At 38.4% G+C, this 22,211-nt stretch overlaps 1 protein-coding gene across 1 annotated transcript; it reads right to left on the minus strand.

Moving 5' to 3' along the window:
* Window positions 1–1,184: 1,184 nt before the first annotated feature.
* LOC105035065 (DNA polymerase zeta processivity subunit) lies at window positions 1,185–21,694 on the minus strand. Its single transcript, XM_010910463.4, has 5 exons — window positions 21,550–21,694; window positions 21,362–21,442; window positions 21,161–21,273; window positions 1,668–1,857; window positions 1,185–1,570 (listed from the first exon to the last, which is right to left on the minus strand). The coding sequence occupies exons 1-5, from the start codon at window positions 21,575–21,577 to the stop codon at window positions 1,365–1,367; spliced, it is 618 nt and encodes a 205-aa protein (XP_010908765.2). The 5' UTR covers window positions 21,578–21,694; the 3' UTR covers window positions 1,185–1,364.
* Window positions 21,695–22,211: the final 517 nt, after the last annotated feature.

Here is a 22,211-nt window from a genome sequence, read left to right on the forward strand (position 1 = left end):
CAATTTAAGATTATTTATCAAACTAAACCAACTTAAATCAATTTTCTAAAACCAAAATCAAAACAAAATTGATCACCTGTGAAAATTGGACAAACCAACATGAAAAATTTGATTTGATCCGATTCAGTTTAGCATGTTGAATAGAGCTAAACTAAATAGGCTATTTAAATGGGTTAAATTGAATTGATATATGTAAAAATTAAAAAAAAAAATCTATCACAACCTTCGCCTCTTGAATCTTGCCATTAGATAGATAGCCGAACATGAAGAATACTACCAACATCCTCCTCCCTTCATCCGACGATGGGTTAATCAAGCTAATCCTACCAACTTACACCCACCACCTCTTCCCATCGCTTGCCTTCTCCACCTGCACCCCTATTGAATGGAGCAATGTAGCCATCGCTTGCCTCTCCACCTGCACCCCTATCGAATGGAGCAATATAGTCATGGTCTTGCATCAAATAGAGCAAGCATGCCTAGGACCATAGTAGACCACCACAAACCTGACGATGCAACAAAAAGATTGATGATGATAGCTAAGGTGGAGCTCTTGGAGCCATTAATGTGGATATAGCTGGAAAGCTAGCAACCATAGAAACAACAAACTTGCAATCGTAAACGAGCTTACGATGGCATCTGCCACTTAATTATCTATATTCATCCCAAGGAACATGATCCACTCTCTTAGAAACATGCCTATTGCACTCCCTTTATTGATGTCTCGATGGAGAAGGCGAGGAGAGTCGATGCCTTGACGAGCATAAAAGGCAACCTCGTGTGGCAGACGGATACAGTTAGAATAGGTGGAGCCAGAGTGCAAGGAGAGGGCCGGCATAGTGGTGAATTAGGAATACAAATGGCAACCTTACGTGGCCATGCATTTAGGATCCAGACACATCCAAATCACCTAAAAGATCCTTTAGCCATCAAAGACGAACAATCAAGGGAAAGCTGCGATACATGCTGAAGCCTATGCCAATCAAGAGGCATCGCGTTCCCAAGAGAGTAGAGTTCCCACTCAGCCCTCCTGGTCACAATCTTTTAACAGGGTAACGAGAGTCCTTGGAAGATAACTTCAATTTTTAAAGATTGTCAAACATTTCATGCAAGTTCTGAGGCGTGAGACGATCATGTCTTGAGAGAGGCAAACACGATAGCTGATCATGTCATGGAACTCAATGTTTCCTTGTCTTGGTGGCTAAACCCCACCCCTTCCGAGCAAGTGCTCGGTGGTAACATATATAAATCACATAATGAAGGTAGCTAGCAAATAAATTCTGTTCTGGGACTTACTCTTGTCTACAACAATTTACAGAAGTGAAGGCAGAGGTAACCTGTCTGTATTGATTCTAATCATAAAACTATCCCGTCTGAACCTTTGGTTCAGAAGGGCTGGGATGTTCCAGGTAGAGCTGCACCTTCAAAGGCTCACTACTCATCGACTTGATTGGGGTTATGTGTGGGGGCTGCAGCCACTGCTTTGTATCTGTTGGAATCCAGAGCCGCGCTTCCTTGCTGTCGTCCTGAGCGAGGGCACGGAAGTAGGCAGTGATCTCCCAGCTGCTACCTATATTACATTGCACAAGCATTCTCCATTCAATACCTCAAACACATTCTGTCCTGTAAGATGAGGCAAGTAGAAATAGTTGATATTTATCAAATACCAGAAGGAAGGGGCTTTGTGACAGGCTTGGCAACTGTAAGCTTGATCAGGAAAGCTCTTAGGGCAAATTCAAGACTGTTCTCCTCCACCTTGGAACTGTATGACTGGTTCAAATTGAGTTTGAACACGAATCTCTCAACTGGGACATGTTCTTTGTCATAGAAGATTACTGTCACTCTCTCTACCAAACCCTGTCATAAAAAATAAATTTAAAAAAAAAAAGGCAGGCTTATTGGCATGATTTTTTTTAATCTGACAGTAAGTGAGAAGTTTATTTTCACCATCAAAGATTCTAGTCCAACTCCCCACCAAGTAGTAGAATTCATACTACTGCTCTCTTGAGACCCATTTTTTCTAATCACAACCGATAAGTGACTGAGTTCATAATTCTTCCCATTTCTCATCCAAGTAATCTTCTGTCCTTTTGCTTCCCTAATAGTTTCTATGAATTTCCTGAGTTTATTCCCATAATGTTCCTCAGTTCATCTCCCATATGGGTGCCGAAAACATCTGGTTGCATGGTATTTTGAACCACGCTGAATTGGCCAGTTCAGGGCATTCCAAACCGGACCGGTCGGCTTCCAGCATGGGCTTCCGGCATGGTTCAATTAAACGGTTCGGTATATAAATTGCCCCAGCCTCCTTGCACCTTGGGCTTACTTTTTTTTTTATTTGAATACTGCACCCATTCCCCTCCACGACGATAATGCCAAAAGACATGCCGCCAACGACGTATGCCTTCCTTCCTCTCCCTCTCCTTCCCTCTCTTCCCCTTTCCATCCCTCCCTTTCTCTCCCTCTCCCTCTTCCTACCATCAAATGACAAGGTCTCTCCCTCCTTTCCTCTCCCTCTTCCTCCCTCTCTGTCTGACTTGACACGACAGCCACCTATGTAAAGGTAAATGGCAGCTAGTGCCTGAAAGCAAGCTAGCTGGATTATATAGATGCAATATACTCAATGCAAAGGACTGACCTGATTCCAATCTAGGTAATGCAATAAAATGAGTGCAAGAGTGTCAATGTCATGAAAGAGTCATATAGATGACAATAATGTCAATGAGGGAGAACATGATTACTTTATTTTGTGAGTACAAGATTGTATTGAGGGGATTGATTTATGCTTTTCAACATTCAATCAGATATCTACTGGTCTAATGCAAGGAAGATGATAGAAATTGGAGATATAAAGTGGAAGAGTGTCTCACACTAAAAACCTTTCTTAAGGGTCATATCAGCCAATAATGCACTTCTCACTAGAATAGGAATTTTTATTTTTTAGAAAAAGATTCATGTTCATATCATAAATAACTCAGATTTTTAATATGAAACACATGAAAATTAGATACTTGTAACATGATAGTTCTTGTTACAGAAAAGGCATATTGGCGGTGGATGATAAGCAAAACTAAGAATATCCCACACAGCTTCTGTCACAAGATTATGTTGCACCATTATTACATATACCACCAGGAACTACATTGCTCTTGCAACATCCACAATTTTATCAAGCCCTAGCAGCTCCCTACAGTATTACTCTCATTCCGCCTGATTAATACCATGCTTTGAAATGACCTTCCAGTGCTGTCTCATTTCAACATGACTCAGAGATGCATAAAAATTTCAGCAAATATATGAGCTTCTGCTTTGCTTTCAAGCTGTTTGAGCAGATAAGGGCACAATCATTTATCACAACCCCACCAAGATAGGTTGCACACTCTATTACCAAAGGAGCTGTTAAAAAGATTTAGCTTTAGGTTTCACAGATGCCTTTTGTTGCCACAGATTGCATAAAACCCGATAGCTAAGATAAATTCCTATTATAATGCAGAGTTTATGCCTATGATGATCCAACAAGGTTGGTATCTGGAAACCTGCCAATTCCTGTGTTTTGAGAAGCTCCTAGAACACTACCCTAGAGATCATATTTCAAATTGGGGCATTTAGTACCAATCTAGATATATTAACATTCATAATATGCTATAAGATGTAGGAAATGGAACCACCGCGTCAATGCCATCTGTCAAAGGATGCATGATTCGCTATGTCTTCTTCCTTCCCCCACTGGAAAGGATTAGTGGAGCCTAGAATATTTGAGCATTACCTTTTCGATTAGTAGTTCCATGCAAAGACCTCCAGCCAAATTCATGTCACTTTTTATTTGATCACCAAGATGCTGCTTAAAGAAAGCCTTATGGAAGCGAACTCTCCATATGATGGAGCCACAACGTTCACATCCTCTACAACTAGAAATATGGATATCCTCAAACTTCTCCATTAGGGCTCTGTCCTAAATGTGACATTCTATATAAAATTAATATAACCTTGGATATTCTTAAATGAGGGCCTTGTTCTGCATTTTTGAAACACTTCCCAAGTCTCTGATCATTAATATAAAGGTCATTCCAGAACCTAAACCTATTGCGTTGACTTTAAATCCACTGGTATTCCATTTTGCACTTTGATATCTCTCCAAATGGCTGAATATTATTTTCCTGGATATAGATCCACACGTCTCCTCTTCACCGATTGGTAATCACCCTCCCTAAGTTCTTTTTCTTCACCAAAGTGGCAAAGCAAACCAGCAAGGACTGGGAAATTATTGATTAAGCATCAAATGTCACTCAGTAACTGAAATATGGTTAAATTAATTATATTTGCAAGAAATTAATTAGATCTTTATTTCTTTTTGCCACTACCACAGATTCAGGAAAAATGAGGGCATGTAGTATATAGGTCAAATAGGTGTGGGCCTTCCATAGAAGATGAGTATCTTATCTTCCAACGGATGAGGACTCCCCACTAATATTTCAATCGCTAGGTCTCACTGAAAATGGATAAGGACATACTACCTATTGTGGCCCAAGGCACAAAGTGAAAATGGTGCCCAATTAAATCCTTTGGTCAAGACAAAGTCTAACTCTTTGTGAATTATGACCTAGCCAGTGATCATCTATACCGTGCTTCTCATTTGGCATAACTTCAAAGCATCTAACAAAATATGCCCTTTTTTTTTTATTTCATGATCCTTGAACAAAAATGAGAATATTCTTGGCATACTTCAAGTGAGATATCCTAGGCTCATAAACAAATTTGTAGCACCTTTTGTCCACTCTTGTCCTATTCTTAAAATGTCAACCTAATAAAAGCATCCTTTATAACGTTAAAAAAGTAGGAAGAAGTGTGAGTGTGTGACACTAAACGTATCAAGTTTAACCATTATTACAAAGAAAAGCAAGTATGTCTAAGCATGAAAGATAACCATGATCTCCACGTAAAACCAAGGATTTCTCAACAAGCAATTGGTTGAACAAGTAATGGTTCATTCCATCAAGGACCTTTTCCAAATCTATCTTTCATATGACTCCATCAATTTCAAAATATATTTAGCTGTAGAGTGCTACCAAGCAAGCAAGAATATAAAACAAAGCATCTATTATCTTTAACAGATGATAAAATATTGTGGTAGCACAAAGGACCTCCACCTGTGTAAGTGACAAAAGCAGCAACCACCTCAAAAGCTGGGAAGTATACACTAAAGACTGGGATAAGAACCCTGATTGTCTTGCATTAATTTCTTTTTCTGGGTTGAAATTTTACTATTAGATAGGCATGTATCTTTGATTATATTGTTTTTCTTTCTGTATCATCACTAAGATCTGTTAGTTGATTCTGTTTGAGTCTGTTTCTGTATTTTCCTTTTTCGGTTAGAGCATTTAGTTGGATCAATTAATTGAATGATCGAATACTTAAAACATTCTTAGGAAAAAAAATCCTTAATGCTTACCAAGCCATAGGAACCACCTAATAACTTTAAAGTACTATATCAAAAGTAATGTTGGTTTTTTCCTCAAAAAAAAAAAAAAAAAAAAGGTAATGCTTGGTCACAAATTTGTACAGCACTAGTGTAAATACCAGGCCATGTATTGCATATGGTTAGAAATAGAGATCATTTTCTTGCACTCAGTTATTATTAGACCTTGAATTTTAAATGTTCTATGATTTGTTTCTTGATTTCTTTTTGTCTTAATCTTATCATGTAGCATGTTCATTATCATGTCAACAATCAATAGTTCATCTCCTCAAAAAGTTAGTGATGGTTGTAAATAATTTTGATCAAGGTTCACCATACTGGTCAATATCATACAATATTGGACATACCATTCTAAATCGGTATACAATCACACACCATTATACACTCAATATGCCTTGCCATCTCGTACCGAACTACATACCAACACTGTAATAGGATGGTACTGATATGGGGTTCAGTATTGAGATAGCAAACCCTAATTCTAATGCTTGTTAAAGTGTTTAAGTCTCTAAAAGACAGGTACATGGTGATTGAACATTTATCCTCAATGAAAAGAATAATGCTGATATGGCTTTTTGCGAGCAAGGCAAAAAGGTTTGTTCACTTGTGTTCCAAATGGAACTAGGTCATCCTCTTTGTACTTGCATGGCGAGGACCTCATAGAGGTGATAGTATTGCCAAAATTTTCTTTCAAGATGGTTGAAGATCTCATTTTTCCATATTTTTCTATAAAGCCTCAGGCCAAAATTTAAGTTCTTCTAAAGGACCATAATTAGGACACATGTTATGGCAATATGGCTCAAGTTTTCAAGTTCCAGTCTTCCAGACCATGCTAAACTGTGCTAGTGAGTACATATAGTGGAGGGCTAGTTTTCAATCCTGACGTGGTTCGCAACGCACCTATTAATTCTCTTTATAAAAAATAAAAGAGTAACAAGTCAATTTTTAGCTTTTTAATTCAGCATGTGTGCTGACATGATGTAATACCTATAGGATGGTAGTTCACATGCCCACTAGCATAAAATCCTTGCTATGGCCTTTTATGAGAAAAAAAAAAGGGCAAAAAATTGGATGGTCTACAAGTAAGGTTTCACAGATGTGTCAATATTATGGTAGAAAAGCTTCATAGATGTGTCCATATTATGGTAGCCTATGAACCTTTAACAGAACATCAGGTCATCCTTGTAGCAACATACATTATCTTATCTGTGATTAGGAGATTTAAAAAAAAAAAAAATTCATGAATACTAAAATGCCCCTTTATGAGGAAAAATGAAAAAAAAAGGATGACCCAGTGAATTTATGAACCTTTAATGGAACATTGGGCTATTTGTACCACTGTGTGGTTCATTATTTGTTTCTAGGAGACAGGCGAAAATCATGAATTTTGAATGGTTCCTTCTCAAACTAAGCTAATTATTAGTGATGTTAGTGGAGCATGTTTAGCAAACTAGAATATATAGTGAGACTTGATTGTGATTATGTTAGAGAATGTTTCATCAAACAATATAGTTGCATTGTACCAAAAAATGATATAGTTGTATTTTTATTTCAAAATAATTGAGAGCTGAACTTCCACTTGGTAGTGTGGATTTTCATGCATGCCATCATGCACATGTACTCAATTTGATGGTCTGAGATGGTTTGGATGCTCAAAAAGTATAAGAAGAATGAAATATTTGAATGAATCACAAAGTTGTTTGAAAAAACCTTAAAGACATTGAGAAGCACATGAAACTTGAGGGAAAAAAATGTTAATGTTGGGCATGTTGACTATAATGGAATTCAACATACCAAATATTAAGAAATTTTTGATATTAAGGATGCTTTTCTTCACCTAGAAGATTGGGGAAGGGCAATGGTTTTTTCATCCTTTTTTGAAAATTTTTAAGTGTTGCAATGCATTTTTCTCCTATATAAAGGGCATAACTAACTCTGCCTATGTTTTGTACATAGCCAGTTCGAAGCCCAAATAAAGGAGCATGATTGCAGTAGGTGCAGCATGCGTAAAACTATAGCCCCTATTAACATGAATCCCAAGAAAATGAAGGGCATAATTGCAGATTATTTTTTTTTAAACATGCGGAAGATATACACTCATTAATTCCTTTATTTAATAAGCTAAATATTTGAAATGAGTTCATAAATAGAATAATTGGTCACATACTTGACAAATTTCAAAAGTATTAGGGGGAGGCTAGTCCATTTATGCATCTGCTCAGTTCTTGATCCACCAAACAAGATGAACTTAAAGTATTGCATTCAAAATGTTAATTGAATTGCATCTTTCAGCAGAAAAAATTCGGACGACTTGTTGCAGCCTTGAGAAGTTGTATAGTGCATATGCTAGTTTGTCGTCAATACTTACATAGACCGGAATTGCTAGCTTATCTAGAAAATGCTGAGAAAAAGATCTTCTTGTAGCACTAACTTCGGTGTCAAGCACTTACTATAGGGATATAAAGGATTTCTTCAAGATACTGAGATGAATGAGTGATCAAAATGTGAACTAGAACTTTATTTGGAGGAGAAGGTACGAAAAGAAAATCCTATAATATAGTACACTTTTAGTTATATTTAAAGAGTATCTTATATGATACATCTTAACTTTTTTTATGGAATAGGCATATGATGTAGATAAACAAATTTGTCTTGTTCTTTTGGAAATAAAGTTCACGCAAGTAAGGTCGGCAAAACTAAAACTGGGACCCATACTAGTTGCCTAACGGTACAATAAGGTAACATACCGTGCAATGCCGACTCGCGGCATACCAACAAAGGGAAGTTGGAGAGGCAAGGTGAGAGGGAGAAGAAAAGAGAGGAAAAGAAAGAGAGGAGAGGGAGGGAGAGAAAGAGAGAGGCCGAGAGAGAGAGAGGAAGGGCAATCGCACCAAATCTATATTCTCATTAATGATGAGTTCAAGGTTTGTTGTACCAGTACCGGTGGCCGTTCCGGCCAGCCGACGGCACGGTATGGTACGACCCCATACTATATCGGACCAGCGCAAACCAATGAAGGCAAAGAAAGTGAATCGGGAGGAGAAAAAGAGAAAGAGAGAAATAGAGAGGGGGGAAGAAAGAAAAAGAGGGAGGGGAACTCATAGGAGACGCCGTCGGACAGCCTCCAGCTGACCGTCGTGGCCACCGAACGGCGCACTCCGCGCGTGTGGTGCCGCAGGCATGAAACAGAGACGATGCCCCGGTTTCACGTCCATTTTTTTAAAAAATCCAAAATATTTGAAGCCGACAATCAGTTTGCAGACTTGATTTGTCAGTTTTATTTAAGTAAAGCCAGCAAAACAATTGCCTGCTCCACTGTTTTGACCTTTTTTTTTAAAAAAATTCTAAAGTGAAGCTGACAAATCGATTGCCGGCCTCACTATTCATCTTCATTTTTAAAAAGGATGATCAACGGGAACTGTCGCCCCTGTTCCACAGCCGCTGCTTCATCCGTGCGGTTTCCATCGCTCGATGGCCACGATGGCTATTCGGCAAACACCGATGGCCCCTCCACCGACTGCACATCCTTCGATATGTCGCTCCCCACCCTCTCTGAGCTCTCTCTCTCTCTCTTTCTCACTCTTGTAAAAGCCCTATTAGGTGATAATCGGGCCGCTGAAGCCCTCCGATGGCCGTAGTGGGCCATCATCGACCTCCGACGGCAAGGACTTTCCCTCCCTCTCCTCCTCTCTCTCTCTCACTTTGCCTCTCTTTTCCTCTCCCTCCTTCGGTACACTGGTTTCCCCAGCCGAACCATCCTGGTTCCCCACCAGTCCGGCTCAGTACGAGTGTACCGGCCGGTTCGGACCAGTACGGAATTCTTTAGATGAGTTATTAGATAATTTTGTCTAATTTGAGGCCATTGACCATGGACGCATTAGGATGCACCTATTATTGGTTTCAAGACTCCCAACTAGCACCCACCAACAACATTTTCTTTTTTTTTTTTTTTTTTGAGAGAGAGAGAGGGAGACACACCTCCACTATAATTATCGAGGTCAAGGATTTCAGATTGCACCATCCAAGAATCAATATCTAGTGTGAGTATGCAGCAAGTCCCAATTAAACACCTCCAATAACAAAATATTAATTAACTATTGATAGATTCAAGAAGTTACTAGCTGCTTACAAGTTTTAATGGTTATCTTCTTCTTTTTTTAAGTACAGAAAAATGTTCAGATGGTTGTTTAATTAATAGGAGGGAAGAGTGGAGCTAGATAACATCTTAGATTCTTGGTTTGTGGTAAACAAAGTATGTGGTGGTAAGCATGAAGTTACGATGCATTACAATTCCTTTTTTCTTTTTAAGAGAGAAAGAAAGAGAGGAGCACACCAGCATGGGCTTTTCATTAAGTGAATGAAAAGAAAGATAAAAATGGACCCTCGAATAAGATACCAAAAAGATAATTGAACAGAACAAGGAATAAAATAACTAGCTAAAACAATGAAAGAAAAAGAACAAATAGGGGAAGAGAAGAAAAAGAACAGGAAAATGGGATCAAAAGGAGGACAATACTGGGAGGAGGTGATTTTGGCAGAGGCAAGCTTGGTTGAATTAAAAAATTTTCTAGGTACTCGCATGAGGAACTCCCCCTCATTGGTGGAATCCTTGCTGAGAAATTGTTATTCCTCTCTTTCCAAATGTATTTTCTCACTAACAAAAAAGCTATTCATCCATGGATCAAGCTGATTTTTTTTGGATTTCCAAAGATCCCAGAGCATCTTGCGTGAAAAGTGCATCATCTAATTTCCATTTTATCTTAATGTGTTTTCATATACTTCTAAAGAAAGGGCATCTAATAAGTAGTCAATTGTTTCAGGGCCTCAAGGGTGAAGTAAAGAGCTATTTGGTGTAGTTCAATTCCTTTTGCTGAGATTTTCCTTGGAGAGAACCTTGTTGTTACAGCTGGAAGAAAAATTTTACCTTGAGGGAACTAGCACCTGCCATATCTTTTTGATCCCACATTAGACGCCAGCAAGAATTAGGAATTCTAATCAGATTTATAAGAAAGAATCAGGCAGTTCTCATCTTACAGAGGCTCAACTTCAAAATCATTGGGCCTAGCATTCTCAATGTCGCTAAGGCAAAAGTACTCAATTTTGGCTAAAGATGCTTCTTTGAAATTTGGTCCCCCAATTAAAAGAGTTCTTAGATTTGGAGCATTAAGAAATAGTCAAACACTTTAGGATTATAGTTCATCTTGAACAGTTTGGGAAAAAATCTTCTAAAGGGATTTCACCTCTTCCCTTAACTCTCAAATATTGAGGAAGTTTACTATTGCTAAGGTTTACATAAGCAAGCTACTTTCCCTTTTTAACCACTCCTTTCCATGCTAAGAAGCATAAATGTTAGAGATGGTGCCTCATCATTGCCACTTTCCTCTTTAGACAAGTAGCATGTCCTCTAACTGACCAAATAGCACAACCCCACCCAGACTTGGAACCACATTTTCAAGAAACTTCCAATTTAACTTCTTCTCTTGATCACCCAATTCAATGGAGAGAAGGTGAACATTAGGTGTTGAGGTAAAGTCAAGAGAACATAATCAATAAAGGCTAGACAACCTCTAGCAGACGCTTATTTTGCTTTCCAAACATCAAGCCTGATATCCCTTATAGTAGGGGGAGGCCGATCTGCTTTCTTAAGCTTGTTGACACGTAAAGCCAATGAGGCAAAAGCTATCAAGTTGAAAATTATGAATGATGGCCCATTGTTTTTCTCTCTTCTGAACCAAAGTAATAAGAGCACTTTTATCAAAGTTATTTAAACCTGAAGCTAATTCAGGTGAGTAGAGGAAGAGTTTAATAATGGAAATTTAGGAATGATCAACTTCACAAAATAGAAGTATATCATTTGCAGATTGGAGGAGTTTAGCTCTTTCCTCCTTTAAGTCCAGCCTAGATCAGGGATTAAATGATCATTAGCAGCTTGGTTGATAATCCTCCAAGAACATCAGTAAGTAGAAACCAAAGGATGAGGGGTAATGGATCACTTGGCTTGAAGTCTTTGTGAGATGTAAACCACCTGATTGGTTTGCCAGCACTACAAACTATGCTCAATCAGATAGGATTTTTTTTATGATCTCCACTTAACACCCAAAACACCTCACAGTTAAAAGTTCTTCAAGAAGGGACCAATTAACTAACTCTGTTGAAAGCCTTTGTGAAGTCAAGTTTATAAAGATCCCCCCTTGTTTTTCTTGCAGTGGTGATTAGTCACATGGGCACACACAAAGCTATGCAAGATACATCATCCTTGCTGATCACAAACCAATGAATCCAAAAAAGGCATTAGCTTGTTGACAAGAACTTCCATGAAAATTTTTGAACATGCCACTAAGTAGGTTCAGGCCAAAAACAAGTCACTCTATTTGTCCTCTCATGTTCAGGAATAAGAGCAATGGAGTAGTTCAACCACTCAAGATCAAGCCAGCCAACATGAAGATCATGAAAGATTTCCAAGAGCCCACTTTTAACCACATCCAGAAGACTTGAAAGAAGGCAACAAGGAAGTTGTCAGGCCTCAGCACAATTTCACCTCAAAGCTTGAAAATTGGTGCTTTGGTTTCTTTTCTAGAGAAGGCTTCCCCTAAATTATCAAGGTCATGAGACGATACAGAAAGTTCCCAGTCAATGAAAGCAGTCTAAGGAAGACATTTGTTTGACAAGTCAACAAAGGTCTCGCAGCTAGAATAGCAATACTGATCAAGATGCTGGTGGTGGACTCAAGAGAGAGAATCAAATTCTTTTGAGGCCTCACGCTAGCCAATTACTGACATATCTACTGTTCCTCTCACCATCTATCTAGTTATTCCAATATTCCCCTTCCACATGAGCAAAAGATTCCAACTCCTCCTTGAGTTAATTCTCCCAATTAATTCAGATGCAGTTAAACCAGATGACTCATCCTTCTGGTTAAGTAGATCCACTTATTCCAAAAGTTCCTTTTTCCTCACAAGGAGGCCACCTACATTGTCTTTCCTCCACTACATTAAACTATATCTAATATGGTTGAGTTTTTTGACAAGACAGCTTGCTGTGTTGCCATCAATAATTAGTCCATGACACCAGTCTTGAACCAAGTCTGCAAGGCCCTAAAATTACAGCTAGAAAAGAGTTCAAATTGAAAAGGTAATTTTCTAGTGGGTGATGGAGTCCAGTTGAAGCAAATAAGAACATGATTAGAGGCAAAGTTAGGTAAGGCAATCATTTGGGACAGAGTAAAAATAGTAGCCAATTAGCAGAAAACAAGAATTTATCTAGCTCCACAAGAGATGATGAATCATGATGCTCTGACTAGACAAATGTTCTGCCTGTGAAGGGGGACCACAAGATCAAGGTCTCCAGTATCACAAAAATCTTGAGCAGCTTTGTCTTCCTTTTCCATAATGCTGAGAACAAGCGATTGAAAATCATTCATTGTTTGTGTTCTGTACCTAAATTTAGATAAGTAAATATTCACTTGATGTTATTTGTTATTGCATGTTGGAATCATGGATGCTTTAAGAAAAAAAACAAATGGTCATTATCACAAACTTTTTGAGGTACTAAGTTTCCTGGGGCTACTTTTTATGGTGTTGCAATGTTTCAAGCTTGATCCTTTGTCATATTTTGAACTCCATGTCCCTTAACACCATTGTAAATATTTAATTTAGTAGAAATGAATTATCAAGTTATTTTTTTCAATTATGCATGAGATAAGATAGGAGACACAATTTTAAGATCTATACAAAATACAGCTGAATTAAAAGTTTGGCAAGGTATTAGTAGTACATTTATAACCAAGGTTTGCTGTGCCAATATTAGGGCCTGGACCAGTCAGCCAGCAGCATGGTTCGATATATCCCATGTTGTTCAATGGTGGACCTAAACTGACACAGCAGAGAGGGTGGGGAGGAGGGAGAGAGAGAGAGAGGAAGGGAGAGAAATGGTGAAGGGAGGGAGAGGGGCAAGAAGAGAGGGCTACGGGAAGTTGTTAGAAGGGTGCGAAGGTCACTAGGGGGTCACGAAAGCCACCAGAGGGCTGGAGGAGAGGCTTCGCCTTATCGTCCGCCCTTGTTTCTTTCCTTATTTTGCAAAATTTAAGTAAAGTTGGAAATGGGTTTCTAACTTCTATGCAAAATTAAACAAAAAAAGGTGAAGTCGGCTACGGGTTTGCCAACTTCACTTAAACTTTGCAAATAAAAAATAAGCTGAAGTGGATGACCCCTGTTTCAAATAGGAGGATGGAGTCCCTCCTCCAGCGGTCCACAGCTCTCCAATGGCTTCCGCAGCCCTCCCACAAGATCAGTGGTCCTCCTATGGCCCTCTCTCCCTCTCCCTCTCTCTCTTCCTCTCTTTCCTTATCCCTCTCCCCGTCCGCTGATTTCTCCTTTCAATTGCCAGAACTATCCTAATCTACCAACCGGCATAGCTCAGTACAGCCCAAACTGGGTGGTTCGCGATGGTTCCACAATCTTTGCTTATAGCTGTGAATTTGTGTTTGAGCTTGTATTCTGGAGTCACTACGAAGCTTCTTTCATTGCAAACAATTACTTTAAATTTATTGTTAATATTAGTATTCCATGTGAAGCAACCTGATACAAATCCTTTTATTAGGAATTGGGCTTGGGTTATTCACAAACCAAACCAATTGGAAGAAAATCCCAATGAACTGGGAGAATTAACTCAGCCCAACTTGACTTGAATTTAAATGGACTAGGCTCAAATGAATTTCTTGATGGATCTCAATATGAATCATGCCACATTCCAATCCAATTTAACATTGTTAAAGCCCTATCAATAAAAAATGGATCAATGTGCAGACTATACTATAGGGTAGGGATCATGTGATTGTACCTCACCATCAAGGTTGAATGATTTTCCTTCATGCTTCTAAGATTTACTTGGATGGACATTGGAAAGTTTGCAATAAATTTATAGAAAAAATTACAATTACACCTCATGTACTTTGCCCAAGTCATACTTGGGCTCCCTCTACTTCACAACGTCTCAAACCAGCCCATGAAGTTATCCTTTTGTTCCAAACTTGTCCTCCATCCATCTCTCCACTAACGCTATCCTCAACTATGTTCCAATGACCAAAATGCCCCACAGTAGTATCATCTTTACCCTTCTCGCTCCCAAATCATTGTCCTCGCTCTTGCTCATAGCTTTGCCACCGCAAGCCCACATTTTGATGAGACATGACACCCCCTTCTTAACTCTCTAAGTCTCCATCGCTGCCATTGGCCATCCCACCACTCTTTGCCCCTACCTCCCACCACCATTAATGCCCACTCGGTCTCCACCACCTCTCCTTGCCATCCCCTTCAATTCTAGCATAAATTCCTATTGAAAAGTCCTCACAAAATCCAACAGACCTTTTACCAAACAAATCCATAAAAAATCTATCAAGAACTCAAGCCATAAGTTCCTACGGAGTCCAATATCAAAATATACAATTGTAACGAAAAATAGAGCCAAGAAATGTGTTGCTTAGCTTAGACTCATAATTTGATTAAACCATAGAAAAATTAATCTTTGATTAGACGCATCAATGCAGTTTGAAGCTAAGAAACTCGTGCATGTAATTTCTTCTGAACCTCTATATCCGTGAATAAAAGAAGACATAATCAACAAGAAACATGTCAGAAAAATCTGAACAATCAGCAGCATACAAACCAATGTCTTTCCAAACCTAGTGTGAGAAACCAACACCATGCTCTTCCCCTCGACCACCATTGGCAGCCTAATGCACTAGTTCTCCATTGGCATCAAGATCCTTATCTCCATGACAATGCCTATCACCTCATTGAGACCCAGCTCCTGGAAGTGCGACGTCATGCTCTTGTTCCCTTCCTCCTCAATGGCAATACCTACAAGAGCAGGGGAGTAAGAGAAGAGGTCCTCTTGGCATCATTGTTGAGGTGCCTAACTTGGAGGCACTAAGGATGGAATGGCAGCACTCCCACCACAATCACCACCACAGACACCACCCTAGTCACAACAACCACCATCATCATCATGACCGTGGTGGTGGTGGCAGCTATGGTAGAAAGTGGGCTAAAGTGGGAATTGGGGTTAAGGTTGCTAGAGATGTATGGAGTAGCATTGATGGCCCAGCTTGGGCATTGCCTAGGGCGGGGCATGGGATGGCTGAAAACTATTTGAAGGACCTCAGATACGAGTAGAAGTGCTAGAGGCACTACTGTTCTCTGAGACAAAGCTGGAGTGAGGGTCCTCAAGGTGCGATGTTTTTGGTGGTGTTAATGGTGGTGATAGTGTTGGTCATTGTGATGGATGGAGAGACACCGTTGGAAGTAGGGTGAGAAGCCAAGGAGAGGTTGAGCATGATGCCCCATTGTCTAATTCCCGCACTAGCATCACATCAATCAAAGTTGATGAGGCAATGACAGAGCAGAAGTGGGCAATGGACAGGAAGAAGACTCAAACACTGGTGAAATGACTCTTCATCAGCGTGGCCAAGTAGTAGAGCTAGGTTTCAAGGGGCTGTTAGGGAGCAAAAGGGGATGATCATTGGTGAGGGAGAGGAATGGGGAGATCATGACATGTTGGATGGGAATGTTATGATGTTAGGGATTGCGAAGAAGCATTTTAGGAATTTTGAAAATTTTAAATGCTTACGTGATGGTCAAGTAAGCCTTTTATTGAAATCCAGTTCACACCTAGTTCACAAAGATGAACGAAAGGGTCACTATGTATCAAACCGATAATTTTATGGCTCGTTTGAGACTTTTTAAAGTAGAGGGTGGCCAAGTATTAGTCCAGCAAAGTATAGGAGATTTAACTGTATTTTTCCCTATTTCTTTCTTACAAACAAATAACTTGCAACTAATATTGTCAAAGTGGTTGCTATTCCTGAAGTGGAACAAAGCTCCACTAATTAGATTCATTGAAAGGGCTACAAATACTCCAAGAACCTTTCAACAAAATAATATTCCAAGAACCAAAAATCAAAGTGGAGTTGGAATCAACACAAGATTTTGGGTGAAAAAAATCCAATACCTGAATCAAAGAATATAGGATTGATTGTTACTGTTTTCATAATTGAGATCTAGAAAAAGAAAACTAGCTCTTTAGCTTAAGCTAGAGCCACATAAAGGGCCTATTACTATAACAAATCCATCAGCTTCTTGAGTTTTAGGCCCTATGGTATAGCTTGTAGAGTCAGATTGTGAACTTGCATGTTCAATACTAGAATAAATAGCATCATGCTCCTAAAACAACTACAACTACCTTTTAGGTTTAGATTGTTTAAATTTCCGCTTTGTTTAGAATCCTATTCTAGCAAAACTTTATCGACTTAATAAGTTCTTAGTCATGAAAATAGTGTCTAGGAATCTACAAATAATCATATCTACTCAAAGTTTGCATGATGAATAAAAAGTTTTGAGAGTTCTTTACAAGTTTCTTTGTTTGTTTCTAGTATGATGCCAAGAATCCATTCACTGGTATGATGTTAGTGGATCTGTTGATTGCTAGTGTGATGTAGTTAATCCTTTCGCTGGTGTGGTCTTGTTGAGATTATTTTGAAGATCTGCTGTAAAGCTTGGTCGACATTGCAAAGGAGCTTATGATATCCATAATTATCCCCAAATCTTGATTTCTCTTTATTTATCCTTTGTATAGTTTAAAATACCACAGATCCTAGTCCGAATTATTCTTTTCTTTTGCTGCTATGGATTTCAATCTATTTTACTTTATTATTTCAGCTTATTTACTTTCATAACTTGATTCCATTATTTGTACATATATTATTACATCATTTATGATCGTGGATTTTACAAGGCTGTATGAATGCATAACAAATATAAAGAATGATTCCCTGTGCATTGATTTTTTTTTTTAAAAAAATGGAAAGAATTCAAGTACCTTACCCCCCATGAATTTGAATGTCTCCTTCTGATTAGGATGAGGTAGATTCCTTTCAGCTGAACTGTTGATGAAATTGGAGTTTGCTTAGGTTGTTGCCATAGAGGACTGACTCATCAGGTTCCTATCGAAATAGGGTGTACACAAGGAAAAGCACTAGCCATTTGTTAATCATTAGTTATCAGGGATCTGAAAATAACCAGATTGAAGAATGGTTTGGAAAAGAAGTTTCAAATGACTAGATGCTATGGTGAAGTGTGGTCTATGTAAAGGAAACTATTTTGAGTTCAGGATAGAACATAACTTATAGGTTGCTGGAAAAGTCAATTTCTAATTTTCATTGAAAATGAACTCTGAAAACTGGAGTTTTAATGCAAAATTTACAATGTGCCTGGTTGTCACAATTTAAAGAAAATTAAACTAGATGAAACTACGGAATTTGGGAGGGGGAGGGGCACTGTTTGGAGGCATCTAGGCTAAATTTAATGATTTTTGGTCCATTTAGGTTTAGCCTGAACTTTCATAGAAAGTGAACTATCAAGGTTCTTTCCATAGAGAACAGGGATTTGGTTGAGCAAAATATACCCTCAGGTTCAGTGTTTAAGTGGTAAATTATTGCCTTAAATTATTGTTGCATGGACAGGGATATGAAAATTGCATTTGGATGGGTATCCTAGTGTGTTGGCATGAGGGAAAAGGGAGATACGAGATACATAGGTTAGAATATAATTTAGCTAAACATTGTATTTTTACCCTTTAAATCCTGCTTGTTTAAACATTCAAGAGAAAATATTAAAATATATTGTTTGTTAAGGTCTTTCAAATACACACATTTGTCATTCAAACTTCCCAATTCGCTTAAGGATATAAGAAAAATAACTTTTGCAAAGTTATTTCAATACCTCCATCCTTAACCAATCTCTAAAAGAAACAGATACTAACTCCTCCATCAAGATGGAGGGTAAACTCGTTGTTGGAAGAGTTTAACTTTCCACCAAACTTTGAAGTGGCAACTAAAGAACTCTATAAGTATTGACGTGTCTGATACATATCCAATACAGATTTTTGGTGCTGGAATGACTGTCCAACTAACACGACCTAAAATTACATAAACAGCGATTTAATGACTGACAGATCTATGAAATAGAGATTAATTCTTGATTAAGATTTGGCTAAGCATCAAGCAAAGTAGCTAAGGATTGGCAATTGGAAGGAAAACAAGAAAAGCAGAATCAGATTTGGAAACAAAGAAATATAAGAAGACAAAGAATTAAAGAAAGGAATCAAAGGAAAGGAAAAAAAAAATGAACAAGACCTACTCTAGGGTCCAAGGAATCACACCAAGGGGCTGGTCTCACAGTAAGAACCATGCCTTTGTTAGGGAATTAACATCCACAGCAATTTATTCTCTAAAACTTCATCTAGTCAGGCATCAAAATGTACTGTTAATACACCATTAAGGACTCAATAAATAGAAATTTTCTAACTCAACTTTGTTTTGAAATCCCAAAACTACCCAGATAAGGCACAATTAGTATTTCCAGTATTATAGAGTGAATGATATGAGCAAACAATGTGTCACAGTATTAACGACTGAGATGCAATGACTCAATCTCTAATTAAAAACTAAAATATGAATAAATGCCTAAAAACTGAAAAGAATCTGATTTCTATAATCTAATGCATTGAGATCTGGCCCTTCTTTTTTTTCTAGTCCTCTCTCTCTCTCTCTCTCTCTCTCTCTCTCTCTCTCTCTCTGTCTCACACACACACACACATATTTTTGAGTCCTCTTTCAAGTCTCAACCATCATTGCTGTTATCCATGCATTAATTAAGATAACTGCACCTGTATCATACTGCCAAAGGAAGTGCTCATGACATACAAAAAATACATGGATGCTTCCAGCCTTGTCCCCTTGGGTTTAAAAGCAGAATCTCCCCAAGAACATCCTATGGTAGTATGGAAGTTCTGAACGTAAAAAACATACCACTTTCATATGTAAACAGCCCAAGAATTTGCACATAATACAGCCCTAGGTGGTGAAGAGACTAGAGCTAACTTGGGAAGAGCAGACCTGGCTTTAGTTGTCAAAGTGGGATGAACCAAGTGTAGATGGCCGGAGACAAGTGAAAGAGCTAACAACAAAGGAAAGAGGCAAAAACTCATTCATATCCCTTTGCTTCTATAGCAGGTTTAACTTGGGCGTTGCCCCCACTTCAATAATATTAAGACTTCTCAGCATATTTTGGTTTTGCTTCTTATAATAATATGGACAACAACTAAAGTCATATTTGAGGTAAAATGCTTAATCTTTTACATAATCCAATAATCCTTAGTTAATCTTAAAAGCTACATCTTTATCCCTTGTTAAAACCTTACCTTTCATCCTTCTCCCTTTCCTTATGTTGTTCCTACTTGTGTGTGATAAATGCTTGCAAAGGATAGGTCTACAGTAAATCATACAATGCAAGGGATTACATATTTAGAGAGCACTATGCTAGGATATCCACATCAAAGTCTCAACAAATCTGCTAGAGCCATTTTCAAATTCAGGGTCATAAGTAAAGAGAGCAACTTACAGTAATGCCTAAATCTCTCGAGAGATCATCCATTACAAATACCACCATGGAAGTTAGAGAATGGTAGCTATAGAGATATGGCACTTCCTCAAGTTCATGCTTGCTATTATGGTCTAACTTCCAACCATTTTAATGTTTAAACTTTTTGATGTCAGTACAAGCAAAATTTGTAAGTTGTAACCCTTCGCATGGTTTCCACTCTCTGCATGTTGGTCCTCTGCACCTCTTACCTCAAAAATCTTCTAATGTGTATTGCAAGCAGGCCTTCATAGAGTCTTTGAAAGGAAAGAAAAGTCATTTATTATATATGTTATTTTCTTATAGTGTTTTTCCTCATAAAGCTCCCCTGTCATGTAAAATACACATGAACTCATCCCAAGATCCTACTGTCGAGTATCTACTCAAGATACTGTCATCCCAGTGAGACCATATTTGTCATTCAGACATTGACTGAAGCAAGCTGAACCAACCATAAATCATATTGTTTACAATCTAATCAACTACCACTTAGAACCACCTCTGTCTATGCGCTCACAACTCCAATCAGCTACCCTAACTTACTTTGTACAGTGGATTGGATTTATTCTCATTATGAAATTATCTGAGACTCAAAATAGAACATTCCTTGGTCTTCACTCTATTTATCAAGTCTGAGACTCGCTTTCTAAGCAGCAAGTTAGCCATCAACAACATGATCTCCCACTTACGACATGGGCTTATCTGATCATGGAGCCAGCCTTGTCATTTGATCTAGTATTATACAGTTATTTTAATCATTTTATTTTATATTGTACAGCAGAAGCAAAGGAGGATGACAGAGTTCATAAGAATTTAACACCTACATATGTTCAATACTCAAAAATTGGATAATGCTAATTAAATCTGAGATGCATCTCTTGTTCCAAACTCCATTTCTTACAAGTATAACGGCTTTCTTATGGCATCAACCCAAACACAAGGTCTTCATGAATATGAAAACAGTAACTACTACAGTTGAAAACATATATCATAGTACACTATTTAAAATGACAATTCAAGAAAGGTTCCGATAATAGTACGAGAAATTGACAACACCAAAGCGATAAAGTGAGACAGGAAGGATCTTTTAACAAATGCAAGCCTACTAACAGCGAGTTAATCAATCCATAAACCATTAAAAGTTCAGAATTCAAAGAAGACCGCGAGGAATTAAGAATACTAATGAACGAAAAGGCGATAAAGCAAGGACCTTTTCGATGAATGGGAGGAGATCAGAGGTTGCAGAGTGGATGTAGTTGGATAGCTGGGGATGTCGTGCCTTGTGGACCACCACATTCATATACCTCCTCCTCTCGAATGCCCCTTGGTCCCATCAAAAAAATAATTAAAATAGCAGAAAACAAGCACAATAACAAAGAGAAATACCACAAAGAGAGACGTAATTGGGTACCAGGGGGATAAAATCCTTTGAGGAATACGATGGAAGTTATGGCCACCTCCAAAAACTCCACCACCACTCGAGCCGTCTCTCCTTTTTAAGAACAGACGAGAAGAAGTAAAAAGGTGAGACGTTTGCTTTACAACACAGCAAGAACGAGAGAAAAACAAAGAAATAAGAAACATGAGGGTATAGACCACCTTGAGGAGAAGGGTTTTTGCGATCCATGGGGCACGGAGAAGACGGTTGAATGAAAGTAAAACCCGGAAGGGAAATAAGCGCCGTTTTGGGAGGCCCGGATCTGGGCTTAGGGACTGCGAATGGTTCGGGTCTCTGAAACGGATCCGGAACCCGTCTGAACCTTCTGGTTTCAGGGTGGAATTGATCCGTGTTTCCATGCCATCTATCTAATATATTCTTTTGGAGAAAAAATAGCTATCTATTATATTCTTTTGGAGAAAAAATAGCTATCTATTTGTAATTTTAAGAAACATGTTATTTTCATTCAATCTTTTGTCTTTCTACATTCTATTTTTGAGAAAAAATAGCTATGGTACCCATATTCTATTCTCCTATGACGAAACTCTGGTAGTTGGAATTCAGAGTAATGACAAGAAAATGACCCAAAATATATTCACCCATATATTTCCAAAAAAAAAAAAGGGTGTCCAGCCCTATATAATTCCTACATATATGAGGAAAGGGTAGGATTTTTTCCACAAATTCCATCCAATAATTTTTTTTTTCACTTTCTCTTCCTTTTGACATGACCCAATTCAATTATAGTTGTTGTGCATCCTCACCTCGTCCTCGGCTGGATCCCTTCCTCGGTCTGCCGAGGTATTCACTGTCGAGGTATAAA

Source organism: Elaeis guineensis, unplaced genomic scaffold (assembly GCF_000442705.2).
Source record: "Elaeis guineensis isolate ETL-2024a unplaced genomic scaffold, EG11 Super_Scaffold_1000033, whole genome shotgun sequence".
Taxonomy (NCBI): domain Eukaryota; kingdom Viridiplantae; phylum Streptophyta; class Magnoliopsida; order Arecales; family Arecaceae; genus Elaeis; species Elaeis guineensis.

Excerpts from the sequence above, each read along its gene's own strand:
- LOC105035065 (XM_010910463.4), bottom strand. The coding sequence starts at position 21,577 with ATGGATCGCAAAAACCCTTCTCCTCAAG. Across the intron at positions 21,443-21,549 it reads CAAAAACCCTTCTCCTCAAG|GAGAGACGGCTCGAGTGGTG; the intron begins GTGGTCTATACC and ends GTTCTTAAAAAG. Across the intron at positions 1,571-1,667 it reads CACAAAGCCCCTTCCTTCTG|GTAGCAGCTGGGAGATCACT; the intron begins GTATTTGATAAA and ends AATGTAATATAG.